The sequence below is a fragment of the Rhea americana genome, unplaced genomic scaffold (assembly GCF_003343005.1).
Source record: "Rhea americana isolate MKP2758 unplaced genomic scaffold, rheAme1 scaffold_344, whole genome shotgun sequence".
In the NCBI taxonomy this organism is placed as follows: Eukaryota; Metazoa; Chordata; class Aves; order Rheiformes; family Rheidae; genus Rhea; species Rhea americana.
The window spans coordinates 451,501-466,449 of NW_028186473.1; the positions used below are offsets into that span (position 1 = coordinate 451,501).

At 42.3% G+C, this 14,949-nt stretch overlaps 1 protein-coding gene across 2 annotated transcripts in view; it reads right to left on the minus strand.

The window, feature by feature from the left end:
- Positions 1-14,949, minus strand: part of SPTBN1 (spectrin beta, non-erythrocytic 1) — a 111,601-nt gene that overhangs the window by 32,744 nt on the left and 63,908 nt on the right. For both annotated transcript variants that reach the window (XM_085311576.1, XM_085311577.1), the window contains 11 exons: positions 14,686-14,801; positions 13,541-13,653; positions 12,735-12,922; positions 11,594-11,711; positions 10,280-10,438; positions 9,381-9,683; positions 8,633-8,786; positions 7,078-7,948; positions 6,817-6,954; positions 5,416-6,172; positions 4,962-5,164 (listed from right to left, as the gene is read on the minus strand). In XM_085311576.1, the coding sequence (XP_085167702.1) occupies positions 4,962-5,164; positions 5,416-6,172; positions 6,817-6,954; positions 7,078-7,948; positions 8,633-8,786; positions 9,381-9,683; positions 10,280-10,438; positions 11,594-11,711; positions 12,735-12,922; positions 13,541-13,653; positions 14,686-14,801 (3,120 nt within the window). The remainder of the gene's footprint in view (positions 1-4,961; positions 5,165-5,415; positions 6,173-6,816; positions 6,955-7,077; positions 7,949-8,632; positions 8,787-9,380; positions 9,684-10,279; positions 10,439-11,593; positions 11,712-12,734; positions 12,923-13,540; positions 13,654-14,685; positions 14,802-14,949) is intronic.

Below are 14,949 nucleotides of genomic sequence, written 5' to 3' on the forward strand. Positions count from 1 at the left end.
TCAAACAGCGTTCTTGAGCAGAGCAGTTCTTACGTTGAGAAATACWGCATTAAAAAAAAATGACACAGCAAAAATATCTCCCAAAGAGTGTTGGAAATAATTGACTTTAAGAATTTTGAAGGGAAGAAGTGTGGGAATATCAAACAGATGATATACAAACATATACATACATACATATATATATATAATTGTGCATGTATATATGTGTGTGTGTGTGTGTGTGTGTGTATATGACAGCATAAAAAACACGATCTTTGCTGCTCAGAGTTATTTAACCCTAAATGGTCCTTTGGTATCCCTGATGAGCTGGAGTGAGATTGAAAGACAGGTACTCTGAATTTTCTTCTGGAGAGAAAATCAGACCAGAAAGACCCATCTCTGCTCACAGGAGAAACCATAAGAGTCTACCTCAGAGAAAAAAAAATTCTACGAACAGTGACTGTGCCAGGGACAGGACATAAAGGATGGTTGGTTAAAAAAGCCTCCAATGGAGACTGTCATTGCACAGGAACATCTCTTCTGTTGAGCGTGTCTCCAAGCGCAGGCTGAGCATGCTGGCTGCCTTCTGCACCATGGTCTATATTATTTTTGATCAGAGGGCTCAAAGGCCAGAGAGGCAAAGAACAATGACAAACTGTAACAGGGTTTAAACTGTGAACTTGTCTTGAAAAACATGGTAGCTGCAATCTGAGGACAGACACAGCTGCAACAGGCAGGAATTCTTGTACTTTCATCACAGAATTGACATTATTTTTGACTGCAACAAAGGGACTTCAAGAAGGGGATTCCTGTCCAGGACTGGCTATACCTAGACATTTTTAATTCCTTGTTAATGTTTCCCTAACCTATTCTTTAAAAGCCCCAGCGATAAAGATTTTAGATTTTTATTATTCCAGTGTATAACTATCGTTACTATTACAAAGTTTTCCATACCCTGTACTACCAGCATGTCATAAGGGCTTTAGATAAGATAAACAGGTAGACAAACTGAAGAACAGAACCCTTCATAATATACATTTTTATTCAGATGCCAGAAGAGGTTGTTTGGCCACCCTGCTCCACCGGCTGGGTGTACAGGCAGCCCAGCTGAGGCAGATCGGCACGATGGGTGACAGACAGGCCAGGTACACCGTGAACTCTGAGGAGTCACGAGAAGGTGCAGAACAGCACAAAGCTTGACACCTGGGGGTAGCCTCCGCCAGTCCCAGACAGGAGAAGACTAAAGGAGTGTAGCAGCGCCTAGGGTCGCATTAAAAAGGGGCTTCCCTGTGCATATACTGAAGAGTCAACCTCTGACTCAAGTGCCCAGGGTAAGCCAGACTATGTGGTAAACCAGGGATTGGGAGGATGCCCTAATCACTTACAAGTGGGGGCATCTTTCTTCYGTGGAGACTTTGTAAGAATCTAAAATAGGCAGATGGGATCTGCTCAGCACTAGCATGTATCTTACTCAGACTAAACCAAGAGCAGAGCACCAGGGTTTGCCACAATGTTCCCAGGCTGTCTCTCCGGAGGCCCCTGAGAATGCTAACAATGCTGCAAACTGACAAAATTACTTGTGGTTTAACTGTAAAACTGTGGGTTTCAAAGCCTCTGCAGGAATAATAAATCTTCAACATAGCATGCATGCAACTGCCTGCTAAGAATACTGAGATATGTGCAATGCAGTTTTAACTACCTTAGCTGTCAGGGCAAACAACAGGCATTCTCCTTTCTGACTTGGCAAGAACAAAAATTACCTCTGTTCTTTGTTGAGTAGAAAGTTGTACAAATACTAAAGTTGATGAAAAACAGACCCAGATCATAATCCGAGTCATCTCCACCACTGTTTTAAAACTAGAAGTGATTTTCAGAAGCTGAGAGGCCATGATCTGGGCACTCAGACTCAAGGGATCCCCTTGTGCCCTTCCAAAAGAAAATGGAGGGGAAAATGATACCGCTGCAGCCAGCAGAATTAGCGGAACAAGTCACCAAGGCAGGGACAGCTGCACTGTGGACACCAGCCAGGGCCCTTGCTCTCAGTATCTCCCTGGACTTAGGGACACGCTCTCTGAGACCCCAGTAGGACCCCTTGGCCATTGGGCAAACCACAGGTGGGATCATCTATAGTAAWTCTCCTGGGAAACCTCTAGGAGCAGCAGCTGCTGTAGACAAAGCAAGGGTCCATAGGGTCTCAGAGATCCCACCACAGCTTAACTGCCATGGGGGTGCTGATGGCTTGCTCCAATACTCCTTCTTTCCTCATGATAGCTTTATTTGAATCCTTTGCYCATGTCCTTAACTCATACTCCTATTTAGACTTCCCCAAGAGCTGCACTAAAAGGTTGTGCTAAAGTGGTCTCTCCTATTAGACAGTTCCCCTCTGCTTCTGTGCTCCTCTCTCCTTCCTTAGCCTGAGGCCTGCCTTGCCTATCTAGTAACCACTTCAGGGTAGGGGCTGCATGCTGCTCTGTTGAGTACCAATGTACAACGGGTCCTCCTCTCCCTTAGCCTGTAAGCTCTACTGTGAAAAAACACCATTAACAAAACTAAAAACTACAAAGAGCTGCATATGGGAAGTATGGAGCACATCTGAACTTGTTTGTTTAGGTCCTTTGTTATACATCAGGTGRAGCCCTTGGTTGGTGGAACAACTTTTTGTAACATGAAAGAGGCTCCCTTTGCAGCTACTCCCACTACTCCCAGCCCTATGGCTTTGTTCCTGCATTTTATCAGACTTACAGACTCAGAAAGCAATCACACAGATTTCCTGAATAGCAGCATACCGGATGATTTTTGCAGTGTTCCACATAAATAGCTTTGGAATCAAGGAAATGCACTGAAAAACATGGGATTAAAAAATAAAGCCTCTCGGACTGGCCTGGCATTAAGAGCAGGGACTCCAGCACGTGTCCTGCACCCAGGACAGCCCAGGCGGCTGGCTCGGGTGCCATGGGGCAGGAGGAGCTGCACCAGGGGAAACAATCATCTGAGCTCCACAACTGTGGACAGCAGGAGCCCCTCTGCAGAGCATGCAGAATAGAAGGCCTAAGCTATCTCTCACTCCAACTGCCCACTGTGACAAAAAGAGGCTGCAAGAACAAGCTGGACATTTGTTACTATGGCCTTGGATCCTATCTTTTAATATTCTACAGGATACAGAAAGAAGATAACTGACCAGAAGGCCAGGATCAAATGGGAGAACTTAAGCAGAGGACGTAGAAAGCCAGAGAGAGTAAAGAAGGAAATTCTCTTACTTTCACCTTGGGTGAGTAGAGGAAGAGCTAAATGGTTCTTTGCATTTAGAGCTGGCCCTGTCCGCAGCGTCAAAAAGATACCATGCCAAATTTCTGACCTTCAAATAAATCTGACATCCTTCAGGTCAGAAAATGCTCCCATGGGCAGGTCATGTGAAGGCAGAACTTGTTGCAGTAGAGGAGGCAGCACTTCCAAACACTACTTCTTCCATCCTCTCACTGGAAGCTCTTTGACTGAGAGATACCTTTTCATGACAGGTAGTCCACAGCTGAAGGGTATTAACATCTGGGCAACTGGAAAGTCTGCAATGCACAGGAATGTGCTACACCACTAGTTCACCCTCTGTATCTCCCCCAATATATTTGTTGCTTTAAGCCAAGGGAAGCTGAGAATGAATGTGCTCACAGGATGCGCTGACCATGTTCTGGTGTTGTTCAAAAGGCAAATGTCAGTGCTTCTTTTTATTATGGATAAAGTCTTCCAGGAAAGGAAATAGTGACCTTCATTCAAGGGACCTCAGGTTCTAGGTTGTTGTGGCAGGGATCCCAATGAAGTCAACACACTCAGATCCTAGACTGTTTTCGTATTATTTTCATTATTCCTGGCACTTATAGGTTCTTTAGGATCTAAAGAGAGTCAAGCTGGTCAAACAGATAACAAATGTGAGGTATCCTTGGGTTCAGGCTGTCAAAGGGCTAAGAGGTCCTCAGTACRCTTTAGGAATATCCTCCTTTCTTTAAGCCACAAGCCACAGCCAAAGCAAGTGAATGCACAGTATGCAGTATTTGCCAAAACAAGAAAAGCACAAAATTCCCTGCACTACTTCCATTCAGTTTCTCCTTGGAGATAAAGGCATCTGGCTAACTCTGAGCTTACCACCTGCTCTGAGATGATACCCACACAGGCTGCAAATCTAATAGAAAGGTCTTAAGTAACATCTGACCTAAATGTTGTGTATGAGCTTACTACTGTGTTCTGATATTCATGATTGGGAAGCGCCTTGAAAGACTCCATTATTATTCAAACCCAGACAAGAAAAAGCTATGCCTCATAGCCATCAAAACTGAACATTTGATTTTCAAAGAAACAGAAACTCCAAAAAGTCTATAGCAGCCATGCCACAGCTACAGAGACAAAGGAAAAGCCTTGTTCTAGGATGAAAGACACATTTGTACCAATGTTTTCTAATCTGATTTCAGAAGAAGGGCCAGACAACTTGGAAAACCTGATCAAAGCCAAGAGGGTGGCATAGATATAATGCTTATTAGACTCTTGAAGAGCCACATTCCTTCCTCAGAGGAAGGACAGGAATGCATTACTATGATTAAATCAGCTARATGATAGCAGAAGAAATTTTAAGACTTGTGAAACCAGGCACAGCTATTGCTACACTCTCACCATTAATAATAAAAGGCTACTAATATTCCAAGAATTAAATTAATTATTAAATTAATWRATTATTAGCAAGAGTCATGCAGCCAAATTCTGAGTGGTGAGCTCATTACTTACTCTCTAGTAAATGGGAGCGGTAATATTTAATTAAAATTGGTCTAGTACATTTTTCAAACATTACAGTTCCTAACTTTTTCACAGGACAAGGAAAACATTCTACAACAGGCATTTTCTAACATGTTACCTTCCCCTGGGATTCTGGCAAAAGCTCATCCCACAGAGAACAGAAGTAAAACATGAACAGTCAGATTCTACTATCAGTCTGACCTTACCTGTCATCAATAGAGTCCACTTTCTCTTGGATTTTATCAGAGTTAATATTCCCATCACTAACTAGCCTCCTGCCAGTCTCTACAACTGCATTGATCTTTTCCTCATTGGCGTCCATTGTGGTCATGAAATCTTCCTGTTTTTTAATAGCAGCTTCTGCTCCTTCCAAGGTAGTGGGCATTTCCGTGTGTGCCAAAACATATTCCTGTGGTAAAAACATAAATCAGAGAGAAAAAAGTATTACACTCAGGCAATGTTGTCTGCTCTAACAAGAGATTTACCACATATAAAATGAAGTGTCTCCTAAAAACAGATAACAGCGCAATACAAAAAGCAAATCATAGTTTGAAAAAAAATTTATCTGTTTTCAGCTGTCTTGCAAAACAATCTTGTTTGTTCGTTGCTTGCAGTATATGATATAAACCTGTGGAACTAAAGTAAACTTAGACCACTTACCTGATTATTAAGAAATGCTTCTGCTTGCTTGGTGTCTCTGAGAAATAGCTGGTATGCATGAGACTGGGAGAGGAGATTTTGCCTGTTCTCCCACATTTTGTGAAGCTCATTCCATCCAGTGTCCAAAGCTTGCAGGCGCTGGCGTAAGAACATGTACTGAGCATCGGTTTGCCCTTGTGTCACCATCTCACCCATGTCCCTCATTTTCTGATAATCTTCCTCGTAATTGTTGATTTCATTCTTAATATTCTCATGCTGAGTGAGCAGCTTCTCAGCCTCTGTCAATGTGTTTGGCATATCTTCGGAGGCAATTGCAGTCTGCGTTCTGGATAACCAAGACTGGAAGTCATCCAGATCTCTCAAGAACTGCTGCAGTTTGCTTGCCTCTCCGAGAGACTCTTCCCGGTTCTTCAGGGTGGTCTTCATTTCTTCCCAAACATCGTTGATTTCTGCGAGTCGTGAAAGGATAGCCTGAGCCTGGTCAGGATGCTCTGATTCCAACTTTTCCGCCTCTTTTTGCAGGTCACTTAGCTTAGCCTCAATGGCTACCAGGTCACGTTCCATGCCTGTCAACTTCCTCTGCAGAGCCATCACTCCAGCTAGATCGTTACCCAGATCTTGTGTGGATTCAATCACTTTGGTTTTTTCCCTGATCCAAGATTTAGTTTCATTGCATTCAAGATGGTAATTCTGGATACTCAGGGCAGAGATCAGAGCATCCTTCTTCCTGTCAACAAGCTCTCTGAACTGGCTCCATCTGCAATTTGTGAAGAGAGAAAGCAGAGAAATTACCACTTGTATGCMATAAGGGCAGAGGGTATGACAACAGTTCTGAGTAGGCTGTTGCTCACATTAGCGTGCTAAAGGGATGAAATAACCCAGCTATTCTGGATTTTTTTCAATCCTTTCCACATCATCAATAGTTTTAGCAAAACAACTATTACCCAAGCTATGGCATGTATTATCAGAATATGCAATTACCAGCAAGACAAGATCCTTGCAAATACAATTTTTCCTCAAATAAAAAATTGCGAGTCACATCTAAATGCATTCGAGTTCATTTTGAAGCCAAAAAATGAGTTCACTTGAAATGTTGTATGAGTTTTCTTTTTATCACAATAATCAATATAGTAAATTTCCAGCTCTCAAAAAAATGAAATTGATACACTGAGGACCTGATTGAAGTCAGGGGCAAAATTCTGGCTTTTAATCAAACATTTGAGAAACACAACATTTTTCCCTACAGTTAGGGAAATGCTTACAGTTAAAGGCTTATCTTGAAGGTACTTCAGATAACAACATCAGAATATCTAAAAAGATATATACAAGAAACAAAAATGGCCCTGCTCTACCTATTTCATTCAACGTCACGTTTTTCATGAGCATGAGGCACTCACTTACCTTGTGTTGAGTTTATCTTGCTGTGCTTTGATCTCCTTCTCACTTGGATGGCCACTGTGCATTAGCTGTCTAGCAATTTGGTTCACCACTGCAACACGTGATGCCTGATTGTTCATTTCTGGTTCTAGGCTTTCAAATCTGGAGAAAATAAAAGATCACAAAGGCATTGAAGAATCTAAGTCATACAAAAGTTGAAAAAGGTAGCTTATATTAAAAAAAACCCCAAGTATTCCCCAAACTTCCTGATAAAGCCATTCTCACCTGTGCTGGATCACCTCCAGATCCTCCAGCTTCTCTGGAATCTGCATATTGTTCAGCCACTTCTCCTTTTCATCAATCCAAAGCTCACAAGCATCTGCCTCACTGAACATCTTATAAAGAGCAAGGGTATCCTGTAAGGCCTGCTTACGCAGCCGAGTCAGTTCAGCAACTTCTTTGTATCTTTCCTCTATTCCAGATAATCTTCCTTGCACTTCGGGAGATCCAGCATGTTCCTGCGGTAGAGCCTTTGCTTGTTCATGAAGTGAGTCAATRGTCGGCCTGTAACTTGCAATCTCTTCAGCCACATCCTTGTGTTTCTTGACCAGAGACTGAGTAGAATATTCATCATGGCCAACATCATTGCTGGAGACAATTTTGAGGATGTCCAACATCCATGCGTCAATGTCATCAGCATCAGCTTGAAACTGGTGAAGGAGAGAGGCTTCCTCCAGACGCTTCTTCCTAATGGCAGATAACTGTTCCAAGTTAGCCCACTGCTCCCGGATATCTTTAATTCTCTCTCTGATTTTCTCTGACCCAAAATGCTCTTCCGCAATCATGTCTTCACCTTCTTTTATTGCCTGCTGAAAGTGGCCACTGCGACCACTCATTTCATCTTCAAATGCCTTATGTTTACTCAAGAGACGGACGACACTGGTTAGGTCCTTCCCATAGTCATCGGATGATAGGATCTGTTCCTTCTCCCTGATCCAACCCTCCTCTTCAGCCATTTCCCAGAAGAACTTCCAGAGGCGCCGAGACTCCTCCAAGCGGGCCCGGCGTTCGGCTGCAAGCTGGCACAGCTCTTGGTAACAGAACTCCATGTGAGCGACACGGTCCCTGATAACTTGTGGGTCGCAGGGTTTGTAACCTGTTCAGATAGACAATGTACATTACAACTTGGACCGGTTTATTTTCATTCTCTACAGCTGAGGCATACATAGAGTTCTTAATTCTTGTTTCTTCCATCTGTAAAGTTTACATAGGAGAATTCATAGTCTTCTGAAACACTGTGCAAACTATTCAAGCTCCACCATACAGTAACACAGTTTAGAAAATGCTGGATTTTAAATRAAGGCAAAACCAAAAAACTTCTGTAAGACACTCATGACTGTTTTCAGTGAAACAAAATTCACTACTGCAGAGTTATATCAGCCTTAATGCACAATAGCACAAAATGAACACTATTTACTCTAGTTAATGTCACTGATTTAGTGGAATTGCTTTTGATTTGTATAAATGGGAACAATATCAGACTGGGTCCAATAATTTGAACTGTTTGTATTAGAAACACAGAAGAGGAAATTAACAGTGATGGCTACAGTTGCCGCTGGTTATGAGCGTGACATCCCATGCAGAATACAGTGCCATCATGAACTCTTTGAGCAGGTACCTGGACAAATTAATCATTGACATAATGAGTCAAGAAGGAACAAATCAAGCTCAATTCTCTTACTGTGGTGCTGAATTTAACCTGATCTGCCTTGCAGAACTCTTAACACTTATAATCTCGTACAAAATTAAGACTAAGAAGGGCTTGCTGGTTACTAGTTACCTTCTCCATCTGTGGCAAACTTCTGAGCAGATGCATTGACCCCTCTCACTCTCTCAGCCTGAATAGCAATGTCAGCTTCCACAAGAGCATGTTTCTGCAACAGGTCTTCAACTCCTAACAAATGTTTGCCATAGTCTTGAGACAGCAGAAGCACCTAATCAAAATGACAAAGGCAAGGGAAGTGGGCTGAAGCCATCAGCTGTTTGGTTTTTAATGACTCCTTCATGCATTACTCTGTCCTCTTTGGTTCCACTGATTTGAGTCTGGAGAAACACCAACTGTGCAAGTAGAACTATTTCAAATGTATATAGACATGGCTAACATGAATTTGGCCAATATTCTTCAAATCACTGGCCATCACCATGAAGAACTTGACCATGCTGTTCAATGCAGCTCAAAGCCTCAGATGATGAAAAGCTACATTAGCTCAGSAAGAGGAAAGACAAGCACTCACATCAGGTACTGTGGGCTTCTGTGGAGCTACACATACCTTACTTTCCTCAGACAGCTCCCAAATTCTGCTGGCTGATAGATAAGAACAAAGCCACAGTCCTTCCCCTTTCCAGATCCCAGGAGAAGACATAGGAAGAAATTCTGTGCTTTTTAAAGCAAAGAAGGGACTTGATCTCCATGTAAGTTGCATCAATGATGAAGAGGAATTTTATAATAAAGATCAAATAAAATTTTGTAAGATAGGACTTCTAAACCTCTCCAAAACATTTGATCTACTTGAATAGRTAACACTAACCTTCATCTCATCCATCCAGTCCATAATGTACAGCATTTCCTGGAAAATCTTTTGCAGACCAAGATTCATCTCCAGTCGTTGTCTCCGTGCCCTGAGCAGCTCCAGGAGGTACTCCCACAGGCGTATAACATTGTCCTTTCTTGCAGTGATGCGTTTGATATCATGATAATTTTCAGTCTCAAGCTCCTTTGCAACTGCAACTACAGCTTGGACTCGTTCTTCATATGCTGCAATGTCTGTTTCAATGGCCTCATGCTTCTTTGTTGCAGCCTCTACCGCTGGAAGGTCAAAGCCAAAGTTATCCTGTAAAGACAGAGGCACCTCTTCAATAACAGCTGCTCAACTGAAAAGCCTTACTGCTCAAACTCTAACGTGATTTCTGACTGTGCAAAATACATTTGTTAACAAATCCAAGATCCCCTATTGCTTTGAAAACTCTTCCTCTAATAAAACTAGCAGACGTGTTTCAGAAATAACTACTGGCTTTGCAGAAAGAATTGTGGTGGCCATCAGGACGAGGTTTGGGTTTGGGGTCTTTTTAAAGYTATCTTAAATCATCTCTAATATTAGAAAATAAAATTCACTTCTGGGCTGTTCCACTGAACTGGGCTGTTCAGGTCAAGAAAACCCTGACTGTGGGTAGCTATTTCTTCATCAATCTCTCCCGAGTATCGACTGGTTAATTCAAAGAATGAGTATCCTAAATGCGTTAAAAATAGGACATATAAGATATACATATATAAGCTAAAATATCCACGCACAAAATTACACACACATACAATAAATATATTCAGTAAAATACTTGGCATAACAGAGGAAATGTTCTCTTTGCACGTACTGTAACCTATAATTACTCATGAGAATCATTTTAGTCACACAGACAATTCTGAAAGCAGCACCTGAGAAACTAGACGCTGATTTTCACTCAGCCAAGTTTCTCTCATAGCTGCCTTGCGATCAAATCTGCGTGCAAGTTGTTCCAGTTTCTCTTGTCTGATGAGCTCATTTCGCAGTGCCAGTTCTCGTTCATGTTCAGCTTTTTCCAGTCTTTCCCAGGCCTGAAGATGAGGAAAAAAAATGCATCCTCTAAATACATATTCTTACAAGATAATGATAAATGACACATCTACTTAGCATGATATCAGTACTGAATCCACTACAACCAAACTTCACAGAACTGGCTTATTTATTTATAAGACAAAAAAAATCTGGTTTGTATTATTTGACCTTACACCTTGTCTGCTAACATACTGTTATGATTTAAAATTTATTCTCAGTTCATTCATTTGTTTTCTGAGTAAAGGGTATAAAACTTGTGTGTCTCAGATGCATTTTCCTGAGAACATTTGTTGTTCGTCTCAACAAGCTTGAGCAAACTATGTGGCTTGAATGTGTAGGAGAGCATGTGTTTCAAAATATTGTAAGTGCTGTTTCCAAATAAGGGATTGTACCTTTCTGAAATCAACTTATGATTGCTGTTCTTTATTACATCCACTTCAGAAGGAAAAACAAGTACAGAGCTCTGTTAATTTTGCTGCATGCAAGGACCTTTTTTCCAAGAAAAAAGTCAGTCACATGCATGTCATTAATACATGTTGAAAGCAAGCTAATCACCTTTCAAGTCTTCTTACAAACAACAAAAATAGCCACAATTAAACCACAAACTACCTAGATCCTTCTAAACCCTAACAGAGGTGAAATTGCCTGAAAAGCAAGTACTTTTGGCATGCACAGGGGCTTAATGCAAACAGGAGAGTTGTACAGTTCACTGCTCTCTAGGACGCAGACCAAGGCCACGGACACCCACGGCAGCTGCTCCRGGAATGCCGAGCATGATCAAACACAAACGGGGAAAGCTCACAGTTTCAAGCTGTTTGTCATTTTTGAGAGAGCTTGTCAGACCTGCCGCTGTTCTGCCAGCTGCACCAGCATAAAAACAGTACCAGCCTGGGCAGGAACCCGTAAGACCAGCCACGGCGCTTCCTCCAGTGTCCTGCGCTGCGGCAGGAGGTGCGCCAGAGGATACAGGTGCTGAAGCCACCCGGGGACGACCGTTCAGATTAGTGACTCTGAGCAAGGGGAAAAGATCATTCGCTCCTGYCCCAGTCCCTTATAGCCCCAACGGCTGGAGCAGCCAGATGCATTTCTTCCCAGGGTGCTGAAACTAAAAAAAAGAAAATTCTGAGTCCCACAGGACGAGCTGGCGCCATTACCTTGTTAATGTCCGAGATGAGTTTGCCCTCCCTTGGCATGTACACTTTCTGATTGTTGGCTCTCATTTTACTTTGGATGGTAAAAAGCAGCACCTCCAGGTTTCCTTTTTCTGTAAACCTAAACAAAATTTCCAAAAAGAACAGGGTTACAATAAAGCCTTCACTGCTCCTAAGGTGTTATAAAGTACTTCCTAAAAATACTGATGTTATGAATGGAGCATTCAGATAAGAGAGGAAGAGCTTGTGTGAAAGCTGGAAGCAATGAAAAGAGCCCACACATTTCCTGGAACCAGTTGGGTCAAACAGCAAAAAAACCTGCACAGAAGTCAAGTTATCTGTGTGTTTAGAYTTAAATCCCTTTAGGGGACAGAAGACAGCATTTTTTCTTTACTTGATTTACTCTGTGTGCATTGTCCTAGTTTACTCTATAATTTCAAGAAATGGAAGTTTTATTTAAAGTCTACTGCAGTCAATAAATTCTTCCCACTGTTTTCCCTGAGTTGTATGCCTGGGAAACACACAAACTTCATAGGCACTAGGGAATAGACTGCAATTTAAAGAGATGTCTGAGTAGTCTGTAATATTTTGGATTGTGATTATTCATTAAAACTTACATTAGACAAAAATAAAACAGAGCTGAAATCATAATGCTAAAAAAAACTTTCCAGAAATAAGTTGAATGGCTTTGGATATATCACTTTTAGCAAGCATAGTTCTTTTTTACCAAGCCAAACAAACTTCCTCTTGATTTTGAATAAACAGTAAATTCTTTTACCATTATTATTGGTATTATATGCTGCTAGCAAGCATGACTGGTGATATTACTATACTAAGATGGTATGCTATTACCACTCATATTACGTGGCAGGCATCTCAGTGAAGTGACAGCTTCCAGGACTCTGAGATCCTGCAAGCAACACAGTTATTACTATTATTATGTGCATTGTGCGCACAGCATAAAGCAAATAGTTTTTGAGAAATAACAATCAGTGCCAATTAGAAATATGATATCTGGGTTTGTTTAGAAAAATAAATTCTTAAGCCAAGATTAAAACTATTTAGATGTGTTTGTTTAAAAAAATATCAATGATCRACTAAACAAAACAAGACCACTGTTTTTTTAAGCTAAGATTAAAATTACTTGGGTGGTTTCTCCACTGTGCGGTAAGTGTTGAATGCTTGTAGCTGCTGTTGCACACCAACTAGCGAGTTGGCAAATTTGCGATTGTTGAGGATAATAATGGTTTGCTCAATCCACTCAAGAAGGTCGGAAGCCAGCGACTCATATTTTTCAATCATTTTCTCTGTTTCAATGGCATTGTCGAGCACCTGCAACAAGCAGCACAAAACAACCTGAATTACAAGGGCAGTGCTCTACAGAGTCATTACATCCAACAAGCTAAGCAAAAGAAACTGTACTGGGAGACCTGGCTTATGAACCAGACCACTCACTCCCGGGCTGGGGTCCCTCAGCTTTGAGGACCTTGCTTTTTTCAGCAGTGAATTCCCTTGATCCCAAGGCAACGGAGGGGCAGAGTTGAGGCTTAAAAAGGAATTTGCGTTCAGTCTGCCAGCTGTAAGGACAGTGGCAGCCTTGCCAAAAGGCAGTGAATGACTGCACATTTCTAAATGAGAGACTCCTCCGGGCTCCAGAAGACAGAGGGAGGACCCAGAGGGTGAGGAGCAATTCATGGGAAAGGAAAATCAGCAGTGATACAAAACTAACAAGCAGAAGTTAAAGGCTGGCCAAATGTATTCTAGTAAGAGGCAGCTGGAAATTAAATACTCCTGATAGTCATATGGGAATATTTAACGTTCAAAACAAGTTCCAAAGCAAAACTAAAAACTACTATACAATGGACTGAGAAGACCAACACTCAACAATAAAAAGAAATAAAAGAAAGATTTAAACTGCTTTGTAACAATATATAATATGAACTTGCAAACCTTTCCGATACGTTTTCCTTCGACAGCTAAAGCTTTCATCTTAGAAAAGTAGTGGTAATATGTCACCACGTAGGTGATGATTGACTTTTCATCAGGATGATCAACACTGATATCTGAAAACCAAACAAGAGTAGTCTTAGCGCACTGCGGGTGTGAGGGTTAAAACAACAGAGCTAATAATCCAATAAAAATGGGTTCAAGAGGCAGMGAGATGGGTTCAGTGGCAGTTCAGCTCCTAAGATTTAGGTCCTAATCAGAAGTGAGACCAGCAGCTTCGGACTAGTTCTGGATTACGTGGCATTGTACGGCACTGACCTCCGTGACCGAGAAGTGCTCCTTCGCCTGCTTGCCTTGGTGAGGACTGCGGCTAAGGCCCGCACCGGGGGGCTGCAGGCATGGGGGGGCCCCCGAGTCAGTGCCAGACTTTGCCACGGCCTGCTGAAAAACTTGCTTGGTGCCTGCGCACCTCGTCAGCTGACAGACAACGTTAATTAGGAACACTGACGCTGTATCAGCATTCAGAGACAGGAATTCAAAACTAATTGTATGTCTGTCCAGGCAAATCTTTCGAGAGGTACAGATGGAAAATAAATTCYTTCCTTTCCTGCAGCAATTCTCAGGCACTGGAAAATCGGCAAGAAGAAACGTGCCCGAACACATGACCTTCACRGGCCCCGCGACAAGGAAGCTCTTGTCCTGGTGCTGTGAGTCCTCCTACCAAGGCGCACAAGCACGCACACCCAGCACAGAGCACAGCCTGCAYCTTACTGACAGCCTGTGACAGTTTGGTCAAATCCACATTATTCATCTTTTGGCTTACAGACACGGTTTCTCAGTGCAGGCCAGAAGGATGCCTGTAACTGGAACAATTTTCTGTATATATGGCCAGGCCAGTGATCTTGTCAGGTGGGGGAATRTAAATTCAGGATTAAGAGCTTCTGTGCTCCCACTGCTCAGCCCTCTGCAGGAGTCCTCTTGCCTTTCCTCCTGCTGCTCTGGCTGTGCCACTTGGTGAGTCAGCAACATCCAGCTGCTCCTTCTTCCTGCACAAAAAGCTGTCACCAGACAGCACCCTGGGATAAGGAGGGGTAGGAGAAAAGAACCCACAAAGAGCTGTGAAGTGCTGAAATGGCAGGAAATCTTACCCTCAGGGTCCAGGAGCTTAGTAAGACCAAGGTGTTGCTCTGCAAGGTTAAAAGCATTCTGCAGATTGTAGTGTGCATTTGATTTCTTCAGCTTGTCAAAATCAATCAGATCAGGCCTAGACAGGACGGAAAATTCTTTAGATTTCCCAAAGTACAAAGCAGCCACCCTCAAGTGAACAAATGAAATAAAATCTGCAGTCCTCAGAAAAGCTGGCCCCTTGCACTGCTGAGGTTTCACTTCCCCGGTAGCCCTCTCCATTTGAA